The 11,507-nt window shown below is 34.5% G+C and overlaps 1 protein-coding gene across 2 annotated transcripts; it reads right to left on the bottom strand.

The window, feature by feature from the left end:
• On the bottom strand, positions 1–11,151 carry LOC100370558 (hydroxylysine kinase-like). 2 transcript variants are annotated; one of them, XM_085507206.1, is made up of 5 exons: positions 10,819–11,151; positions 6,315–6,676; positions 5,334–5,461; positions 5,008–5,182; positions 1–3,467 (listed from the first exon to the last, which is right to left on the bottom strand). In XM_085507206.1, exons 2-5 carry the CDS (start codon positions 6,670–6,672, stop codon positions 2,992–2,994), a joined length of 1,137 nt encoding a protein of 378 aa, XP_085363332.1. In that variant the 5' UTR covers positions 6,673–6,676; positions 10,819–11,151; the 3' UTR covers positions 1–2,991. The 2 variants fall into 2 exon arrangements, with proteins under 2 accessions (XP_085363332.1, XP_085363333.1); XM_085507207.1 differs by having other exon boundaries at positions 6,315–6,673.
• Between the last annotated feature and the right edge of the window lie 356 nt (positions 11,152–11,507).

The raw sequence follows: 11,507 nt of genomic DNA, 5'->3' as shown, positions 1-11,507 counted from the left end.
TGCTATGATAAAAATATAACTTTATTTCGAACTATGATAAGTTTGTGTTGGATACAGTGTGAGTATTTACCTTTTTGAGTAATCTATGAAAAAAATTGTAAATATTTTTCATCGCTAATTGAAAAGTACATTAAAATATCTTATTTGATATATGCCAATATCTATTTCAGGCAAATATCTTTGCCAGTTTTGGTAAAAAATAATATTTTGACTTCTTCCTGAACATTACCAGTCCTATGATATTTGAGGTGTACATATTTTTTGAGAACATTTTTTAGGTTGACATGTTCTTACGAGCCAGAATCAAACTACTTTTTTGTTGGTAAACTGCATTTTGGCTACCACAGTGTTCTTGTAGGACAGTGGCAATGTATCGACTGTTGGGTCCCTTGTTCCATATAGTTATCACACATAAACCAAACAACATCTTGGATATTTCACAAAAACAACAAAATCAATTTAAGAAAAACTGGTTTATTTTGATTATTTGTTGTTGTTGTAAAAAGCTTGTCTATAAATCTACAAAGCAACTTAATTAAATTGAAATTCAAAAATTTTATTTTATTTTTCCATTATTTGTTTTTGTTTAGTGGTTGTAATTGTGATATCTGTATTGATAAACTGTACCGGTATGATATTAGTTGCAAAACTATTTACCAGTACCGGTAGTTGTATAATGCCACAACCGCTTCCACATATAGGATGAATTGTAAAAAGTGTAGTTGAACATCTTCTTTGTCAGATTTGTAAGAACTCTCGTCTCCCGAACTATCCCAGTTGTATACTAATTGGTCTAATTAATCTATCAAAGAGAGTAAATAGTGCTTCGACTAAATTTATCTAATGAAAACAAAGCTTTTGCCCTTTCCGTTTAAAAATTTCATCGCTTCCTTGAATTTGCCATTTATGCTCAAAGTAATTCCCAAATAAATATCAAAAAAAAAAACTCCTGTAATATAGCAGGCATAATAAAAATTAATTCAAAATTTAAAATTAAATTTCTTTAAAACAAGAAGCTTGGCTACAAATATTTGTCTGCTATTTGAGTTAAACAATGTGATCCAAAAGTTTATAATACATACAGAAAATGAATTTGTCTGTGGTTCGCAGACTAATTTATTTCAGAGCACCTCTAACACAAGTTAAATTTGAATCTGATATTTTGAAATATCAGGAATTTATGCATATTTTTTCAACATTAAACTAATCACGTCTGTGGATTACCCTAGAACATCTACAACCCAAATTTATAAAATGTGATGATTATGCATATTAATTAGGAAATTAGTATGCTCGATTTCCAACCCAAACCTAATAAGGTATGTGTATTGTTCCGGGCACACATCTACCAAGTTTCATTATAATGTGATGATTAATTCTTAAAAAAAATAGTGGAAAGCAAAAAATTAAATTATTATGCAAATTAGGTAATTATTATGGATGTATTGAAACCCAAAACTAATTAGACTGTTGCACTGATTTAATTTTATGGAAGACATCCTCTGAAGACACCAAAACTAATGCGAGAGGACGAATAAAAAAAAAAATTCGGCAAAAAAAAAAAAATGCTGCTAAAACCACAGGACTACGGAGCTATTATTACGAATTTAACCACAGTGTATCAAAAACAACAAGTCTTTATTTGTAGGAGGCACATGTTGATGTACACATTTCGTACTGTATTACTGTCACAGGTATCATCACCTTTGATTTTGAAAAGGCAAGAGGATAATGCAGATGTTAGCTTTGCCAAAGGCATACACATCAACTCAATAATAAAGAAAAACTTACTGTGTTGTATTGAAAAAAAAAAATTAAAAATGAACAATAAGTTTGTCAACAGTAACCTGGAAATTAACTTCTTTGACATTCAAACTACAGCTTTTAAAGTGACACTTCAGATAGACTAAGTGTAGACACAAATGCTCTAGAACTACTTCAACTATGTAACAAATTATAAGAGGCTCGATATTGAAAAAAACACCAACAGGGAGTCAAAAAAAATTTGGATGCAGAAAATTATGTACATGTATCTTGATGAAAATGCGTCATAATTTTTTTCACCCCGTAAGGGGACTTCGGCCAAGGAGCTTCTGCTGCTTTCGTTGCAGTTTTGTCGACTTCAATGCGGACAAAACAACCGAACTGATTTGTCGCCTGACCGACTTTTAGGCCACCATACATCTCCACTCCTCTCCCATTTCTCTCATCGTTGCAGAAGAAACGCGGGACAGCCACTCTGGACAATATTTTCTTAAAGTTGTCTGGGCGAAACTCGCTTGCCGCTACCGACCTCTCGTATAGCTGTGTAAACATCTCCCTGGCCAACGTCAATTGCGTACCAGTCTACAACAATTCCTCCGTTTCACCTCTGAACTTTTATGCTCACGTATTTTGGTGGTGTGGTCGCTATGTTGGATCATTTATGGCAAAATTTGCATGTTTTGAGGCAATCTCTTTCCCATGGGTCTTTTCGCTTTACGTAATGCGCATCTAACTGTGCAGAGTTTGGTTTAGAGGTAGTCCAAAACGAGTTTTACGACAAGTCGGCGCTTTGCGACAATGTGAGTCGGCAAGTTCCGGACAGAAAACTGATCTGTGGAGACTCGTCGTCGTCGTTTTTTTTTTCTTTCTTTTTGAGAACAGGCGAAAACTAATGCGTGCGCGGATGTCATCCATAAAATTAAATTGGTGTAGCCTTATAAAACAAAAAAGTGTTTTGGAAGTTCCAGCTGAAGTAAACACATCTAAAGCATACATGCATTTGAACAAATCAAAAAGACAGCATATCTTTGAATTCATGAATTAAAGTCAGTAAAATGCTCTATCTATACTGGTACCAAGTGTTCCAGCATAAAACTGTTATGCATAGAATGTATGACATGATGAATAAAAACGTCTGATAGTTAATTTAATGTTATGGTCATTAAAGCAATTTAAATATTCTGTGAACTATAGTGACTGATTCCACTACAGTATTCAACATTAACATCAATCACACAGTGCTTTTGTTGCCTTAGATAACTCTAACTGACTCCACATTTTATCAACTTTTTCTTTTGATGTACGATGTAATAGCTCTAATGCTCTCCATGCAAGCTGACTGGTTAACAATATATATTTGTTGTTTGGGTTCTGAGTGTATGTATACATGCCAATAATCATCAACTGACAAAGTCTTGCTGCTACACAGTAAAATACCAGATCCTTCTCTAAGTCAGTCAATGGAAACATTGAAAGATAGCCAGCAAGAATTTGCCCAGCAGCAGTAATGGAGTCTTTGTTATGCTGCATCAGATGTGCAATAGTCACGGAAATCTCAAAAATATAATAGTTGTCTTGGATATCACCAAAATCTATCAGACCACACACTTTGTAGCTGTAGCTTTCTGATCTTATCGGGTTTTTTCCACAATCGTTCATGGCCACCAGTATGTTGAATTCATTGAAGTCTCCATGAATACTGCCTGCTCGAAAGATAAAAAAAATATTGTTTATTGCATGTTATCTGCATTACTGCCTTAGCAATGTTATTTACTGTATAATATTTTAATTTAGCTGGAATTAATTTTCACTAAAAAAGACTTTGTGTGGAGTTAATTTTCACTGATTTTTGAAGAGTTTAATGTCAAATATAGGAAAAAAGGTATATTCACAGGACTTTATTTTCACTGAATCACACCTTCAGTGATATTAAATTCTGAGCAAAAATAAAGTATTTTACAGTAGTACACAACAAATGCAAAGCATTGTGTTTGTACACTTATTTTTTTATGCAAGTTAATTGACATAAAATCAAAGGTTCCTGGCATTGAACATGTTAATTAGGAATATAAGTATGCACAAATATGGTTTTAATCAAATTATAGAATGTGTCAATACTATCGTGAGTGGATGTAAACTGGTAGGCATGTATGCATATTGTTACAAGACCATTATTCTTAAAACCCAGTAATATTTAAAGTTGTTTAGTGTTACGCTTCAGCCTAGAAAGTAATATTACAGTAATTTAAAATGGTTTTGAATTAAAGGTCAAAATAAACAGGCATCAGCAGGAAATCCCTGAGGTGCATAAAATAATAAAATGATGAGCATAGAACTTGGAAAATTTACTCAAGGTAGAAAAATACACTTTTTCTATGGAAGTAACATTATAAATAATAGTCAATTCTGTACCAATGAACTTATGTACCCATGAAGGAGGATTTCTAGAGCTGATTTTTGAATACAACTTCGTTAGCCGTTCTTTTCTGATTTTGAGGTTAGTGTCTACAAATAGATATGGACTGTTTATTTATGAAACTGTACAAAAGGAAGAAGAATACATTTGATGTGAATTCTTTCAAAATTGGTCTACCAACAAACTTTGGGAATGTGATATTGACTGATCACATGTCACTGTCACATGGGTGTATTACATCACATGACCAAATTATGTAGTTACATTGTATTCAAAATAGACAAAGCCAGTGCCAACCACATAGACCAACTTTATATTACTAGTATATATCTAAATTTATCTTAATATATACATATTAATATACTCATATCTTCCACAGAAAACTCAAATGCACAGCAAGACTCAATACCAATAATTAATTTGCCCAGTTTTTTAGTAGCATATGCCTATATGCCTCCAGAGACTAGATGGTCCAAATCATTATGTGGGCAACACTGTAATGTGATATCATTAAATATGCATAAATAATATAACGTGAACAATATTGGATACTTGGATGTGGAAAACAACTGATATTGTACCATATATTCATTGTGATTTAGGCAATACCATGCCAAGTGATCTAAGTGAATATGCAGAATTGCTGTAATTGAGTAGCTAATATGGGGTTATTACGAGGATACCGAAAAGTATACACGAAAACAGTACAGCAGGAGTATCGACCAACGTGCAGCGGTGGTTGATGCGATCGTGTACTGTCTGTCAGTACCACGTACTAACAGACGTATAATAATAATAAATGCATGCAGATATATTAATATACTAACCTCTCGTAAGCTTTGAATAGTTCGGGACAACATTTTCTTCAAATGCACTGATAAAATATTGCAGGACTCTTTTTTTTTCCTCTTCCTTAAACATGTTGATATATTCCTTCAGTGGTGGTACAGCATCAAGGCTAAAAATAAAGCCTGAGGTGCTCAAGCCTTCATGTTGAAACTCCTGTTAAATACAGCAATATTTTAAATATAAGTTTTAAAACTTGTAGACAGAGAGTTGAATATCAATTTTTATGTTTACAAATGGTATAGCATAGTGATTTATTTAGCTGTACTTTGTTTTTACCGCATCAATTTGTAAACATGAGTATTACCTTCAGAGCAACATCAACAGCACCAAGATGTTGACCAACTAAGTAAAACAAATCAAATGTTATATCTACAGTGCTGAGAGTTTCACCAGGTACATATCCAAGCAATAACACCATGTGATCAAAAGTACCTGGAAGAGCCAAATACAAGTTGAATATCAATATAAATAGCTGAAGAATTAGACTGTTCTCGGGCCTAATAAAGAGTCACTTATTTTCAAACTTTTTAACGAAATGCCGAAGACATTTCAAGCGGCGGCCGTAAGGCACGAGAGACTGCGGCATTATGTGGAAATTGCCCTGTGACGTTCCTGTTGAGACTTGTCACTCAAACTACAGTACAGTTCTCGCGAACGCTTTGGCTTTTGTGGCATCATTGTCATCTACGCATGGCTTCATTGTTGCCTCCTGCAGCATCGCATCGCATCATCACATGTACAGAAGTTCGATATGTAATCGATTTGAAATTCAAAACGGTAAGGGGAATAAAATAATATGATCAAGAGTAAAATGACATTTTAAAAAAATATCTTGTTTAATTATTTTAGTGTTGCGAGTATTGGGTACCAAAAACTTTGTGAAGTACATTACAATCGGCAAGGTGATGAGTGTCATATTGACTGCAAGGAAAATCGTGATAAATTTAAATAACACGATACAATCGTTGTTCTACTACTTTCTAGTTAATGGTGACCCATTTCGCTCATGATTGACTGATCGGTATATAATGTGGTTTGAGTGACAAGTCTCAGCAGGAACGTCACCGGGCAATTTCCACTTAAAGTCGCATGAGGGCATTACATGCTATAACAGTCTCTCAGGCCTTACGACCCGCGCTTGAAATACTTTTGACATTACGTTAAGGGCTTACGACATTTGAAAATAAGTGACTCTTTATTAAGCCTGAGAACTGTCGACAGTCTACTGAGGAATGTGAACACACAGACTAGGGAGATTGAGGGGGCTATTGTGATTTCTGTTTACCTTTTTCTCCGTTAATGTTTTGCAGACTGGCATATTCACCATTCAACTGCAACAAAGGATGGGGACACTTCAATCCCTTTTCATTCAGGAAAATCATCATTCTAATTTGTGCATCAAGGAAGCAAACGTCCTGTGAATGATGTGCATTCACAATCTTCAAAACATACTCTTTCTTATCTCCATTCTCCGGTATGACAGTAATGTAGAAATTCTGATCAAAGTAGCTGTCTAGTTGTTTTATGGTATCCACGATAATGTTGTACAACTGTTTGACTAAACCAGAAGCATATTCACAAGTCAATGAAGGTTTGATAAAACGGTCTAGATCCAAGTTGAATTGTTTTGGTGTTGCCGCCATTCTGCTAATAAATCAGATAAAATGACTTAGATTAATACATGTATACTTGTATACATGCATTGAGCAATTGAGAAGTCATAATATATCATAATATAATTTTTGAAAATCACATTATTCAATAGAATTACCTAATTATATAAATACACATCTAACCCATGAGAGAACCAATGTCTTTTCTATGCAATGTCAGTTTTAGTATTTTATACTTCTATTTTGTCCTATTAATGTTTTACTTTTATTTAGTTAGTTTTATCATTTTAGTCTTTTGTCATTGTTACTTTTACCATACTAAACCCCCTGATGGTTTTGGTTGTGTAATAAAGTTATTATTATTATTATTATTATTATACAAGTCATGAATGACTTGTATATGACTTGTATATCAAGTTTTTATTACCATACATTAATATTAACAAATCATGTGAAATTTTATGTACAGAGAAACACATATTTATGCTTTGGTTGACAGAACTTCTCAAAGTAAAAAAAGAGGACCTGCGAAACTTTATACAATTGTCAGACATGCAGTGAATAGTACCAGTATGTTTTTGTAATACATGCAGTTCCAGTGGCTTTGCTTTCTGAGAAAAAAAATCTGGCTTTGCACCTAAAAAAAACAAAAAAAAAACAAGTCATTGTCAATGACACGTCCCCGTTCCGTTCATATTTGAGTGACATATACATTCAAAGCAGATCATGACCGAAATGCACCTGCATATGTACAACACATTGTGCTAAATCTGAACAAAATCCATCCATGCATGACTGAGATCCGGTTCTGGAATTGTGAAAATATGTGATTTTGATGCATTTTCGGCCTTAAAATGGCCATCATTCCGCTATTGTTAAGCAGATCATGAAACAAATGCACATATCTATTTGTGACATGATGTACCATGTGTGTGTGAAGTTTGAACTTGATCAATCCAGACATGTCTTGGATACGGATCCAGAACTGAATTCTTTAACAAAATGGCCGCCAGTCGGCCATTTCGAACTTGATCCGAAAAAAAAAAAGACGTGCATCAAGGTCCTATTATGTTTAATGTATGTACCAAATTTGAACAAAATCCATCCATGCATAACTGAGATACGGGTCCGGAATGGTGAAAATGTGCGATTTCAATGCATTTTCGGCCTTAAAGCGGCCCCCATTTGGCTATCGTTAATGAGATCATGAAACAAATGCACATACATATTTGTGACATGATGTACCTTGTGTGTGTGAAGTTTGAACTTGATCAATCCAGACATGTCTCGGATACGGATCCAGAACTGAATTCTTTAAAACAAAATGGCCGCCAGTCGGCTATTTCGAACTTGATCCGAAAAAAAAATGACGTGCATCAAGGTCCTATTATGTTTAATGTATGTACCAAATTTGAATGAAATCCGTCCATGCATAACTGAGATCCGGGTCCGGAATGGTGAAAATGTGCGATTTCAATGCATTTTCGGCCTTAAAGCGGCCGCCATTTGGCTATCGTTAATGAGATCATGAAACAAATGCACATACATATTTGTGACATGATGTACCTTGTGTGTGTGAAGTTTGAACTCGATCAATCCAAGCATGTCTCAGATACGGATCCAGAACTGAATTCTTTAAAACAAAATGGCCGCCAGTCGGCCATTTCAAACCCGATCCAAAAAAAAAAATGACGTGCATCAAGGTCCTATTATGTTTAATGTATGTACCAAATTTGAACAAAATCCGTCCATGCATAACTGAGATCCGGGTCCGGAATGGTGAAAATGTGCGATTTTGATGCATTTTCGGCCTTAAAATGGCCGCTATTCGGCTATCGTTAATGAGATCATGAAACAAATGCACATACATATTTGTGACATGATGTACCTTGTGTGTGTGAAGTTTCAACTTGATCAATCCAGACATGTCTCGGATACGGATCCAGAACTGAATTCTTTAAAACAAAATGGCCGCCAGTCGGCTATTTCGAACTTGATCCGAAAAAAAAATGACGTGCATCAAGGTCCGATTATGTTTAATGTATGTACCAAATTTGAATGAAATCCGTCCATGCATAACTGAGATCCGGGTCCGGAATGGTGAAAATGTGCGATTTCAATGCATTTTCGGCCTTAAAGCGGCCGCCATTTGGCTATCGTTAATGAGATCATGAAACAAATGCACATACATATTTGTGACATGATGTACCTTGTGTGTGTGAAGTTTGAACTCGATCAATCCAAGCATGTCTCAGATACGGATCCAGAACTGAATTCTTTAAAACAAAATGGCCGCCAGTCGGCCATTTCGAACCCGATCCCAAAAAAAAAAATGACGTGCATCAAGGTCCTATTATGTTTAATGTATGTACCAAATTTGAACAAAATCCGTCCATGCATAACTGAGATCCGGGTCCGGAATGGTGAAAATGTGCGATTTTGATGCATTTTCGGCCTTAAAATGGCCGCTATTCGGCTATCGTTAATCGGATCATGAAAAAAATGCATGTGCATATGTCCCATATAAGGTGTGATGTATGAGTGATGTTTGAAATTAATCGGTCCATGCATGTTCGAGATACAGGTGATCACGGACGCACGGACGCACACAGGGCAAAACATAAGTCCCCGTTTTCGGACTGCGTCCGAACGGGGACTAAAAAAACATTTAGTCCAAAGTAAGCAGAGGTTGTAGCATATGTGCTCCCATTGGCTGTTAAATTTAATTAAAAAAGATATTTGAGTCTTTTTAGTACAAAAAAATATTACTTAATAAATTTATACCAGCCAGAAAGAAATTGCAGTTCACACTGTACTATTTTAAACATGTTCTACCAAAGTCTAGGATGAACTAATTCACCAGTCTGTTTCCACTCTACAAAGTTGTCAAATTAATATTTACGGGATTATGCAAAAATAAAATATTAAGAATGTGCAAAAAGCCAGAGTACTTGTGTTTTCAATGTCATTAAAATCTGACCAGGGATATGCCGAAAATTTCACTTGAGCTGAACCAAATGGATGCCAAGCTATCAAAAGAAATAAAAAAATACTATTGAGAAAAATACAAAAAAATACATTTAATATAAAAGCAGATAGAAGTGCATAAAAAACTAATCAGCAGAGGTAGTGATCATGTAACCTAAGAGTATGTCAAATTTCGTTTGAACTGGATTGCAGCGTTCATTCTAGAAAATTGTCTCAGATTGGCTGCTAATTTGCATATTAATTTGGATACTAATTAACATATTGTAGTTGTATTAAAATAATATATAAAATAATATCCGGAGTTTTGAAAGAAAAATTATGATTATTAAGTCAACATCATTAAAATTGAGGATTACGTGAATTTGACCCCTCCCTAATATTGTTTCACATATGAGGATGAGCAACATTTTGTAATGAAATGTCCAGCTTACAGTCACCATAGGGACAAATTATTCCTGACTGCACAAAATAAAATTCCAAATTTTGATAAAGAAAATAGTCAGAATAAATTCATTTTGATTATGGCAAACCATACTCTAGCACCAGCCTTAGCTGTCTTCTTAAAAAACAGCTATGGAACAAAACAGCAACAACTATCAGTGTATTAAGCCACATTCTGTGTTCATTCTATATTCTGTATTCACCATTGGCTGCAAATTGTATTTTTTTGTTTTTGACTTGTTTTTTTTTTTGTTTTTTTTAGAAAAGTTTTTATTTTTTGTTTTATTTTTTAGATTGTAGTTTTTTTTTGTTTTTTTTTAATTTCTTTCTGTAAGACCCTTTTTATCCTTTCCTAAGGATTTTATGCGTCTAATAAAAAATAAAAATAAAAATATCCCTTAAAAATATGGCCGCCGTTAAATCCATCTCAATCGAGGTTCGTAATTTATTTTCCTGCTCATAATGGAGATAAATTATGGTAGCTAAACATTGAAATTGCCACCCTGACTTCAGTACGAAATAAATAGCTGATTGGGAAAATGTGTCTCTGTTGACAGAGGTTGGATTTACCGATAAACCTCAACACCGCATAGAGCATCATTGCTGCAGTTTATGCAGCTCTCTTGGTCGTGGTATACCTTGCGGGCGACCAGAGAGCTGCAGTTCCCTTCCCTAAAGAAATGCACAGATTTTTAAATACAGTATGCCAGTTATGTATCATTAAAATTGTGATTGTAATAAAATTACCTCGACTTGCAGGAAAAAATAGACAAATATGTTCTCACAAATATATCTGTTACTGATTACAGCAAGCTTTAAGCAAATTTGCCCGTGTAAATGAGACTATTTCACGTTAAAACTGTGCCGAAGTGAAACCTCCGATTGAACGCCGCCATTTTGAAGCCGACCTCTATCACGTGACTTGGCTCTTTTAGTGACGAGTGTAATCACGTGACTACAGCAGACGGCCATCGGCGCCTGTCTGGGACAGCGCTTCATGTGACGAAACAACGGCAGACGGCTTTTTATAATTTTAATTTCATTTCACCATTAAGTGACTCATCTTTTTTTGAAAAAATCAAATCAAATAAAGTACATTATTAAAAATATTTTTTTCAAGCAGTTTTATTTATATATTGTGAAAAATCTAAAAATAATCTTGTAACTTGCCAAAGAGTGTTACAAGTGACAGGAGCAGACAGCAGACAGCATGGAATTCACAAAGGACAAAATTGTTGAGTCTTTTGACCAGAATCTGAAAGATAATTTTTAAATTTGACCTAAAAGCTCAACAAGTAGAAGGTACTACTTGTATTTTAAATAATATACTGACATTGGCCATATTACCAACAGGGTATGGCAAAAGTATGATGTATATTTTACCACCAATGCTCCTCAATATTATGCGGAAAGAGACAACAAGCCAACGGAGTAAT

The sequence above is a fragment of the Saccoglossus kowalevskii genome, chromosome 13 (genome assembly GCF_978046115.1).
Source record: "Saccoglossus kowalevskii chromosome 13, keSacKowa6.1, whole genome shotgun sequence".
Lineage (NCBI taxonomy): Eukaryota > Metazoa > Hemichordata > Enteropneusta > Harrimaniidae > Saccoglossus > Saccoglossus kowalevskii.
This window is presented reverse-complemented; position numbering and strand designations above follow the sequence as displayed.

What these genes read in the sequence shown, in the direction of transcription:
- LOC100370558 (XM_085507206.1), bottom strand. Translation starts at nt 6,672, where the DNA reads ATGGCGGCAACACCAAAACAATTCAACTTGGATCTAGACCGTTTTATC. An exon ending in AAACATTAACGGAGAAAAAG is followed by an intron (nt 5,462 to 6,314) that starts GTAAACAGAAAT and finishes TGGCTCTTCCAG; the next exon opens with GTACTTTTGATCACATGGTG. An exon ending in CTATTCAAAGCTTACGAGAG is followed by an intron (nt 3,468 to 5,007) that starts GTTAGTATATTA and finishes TCTTTCGAGCAG; the next exon opens with GCAGTATTCATGGAGACTTC.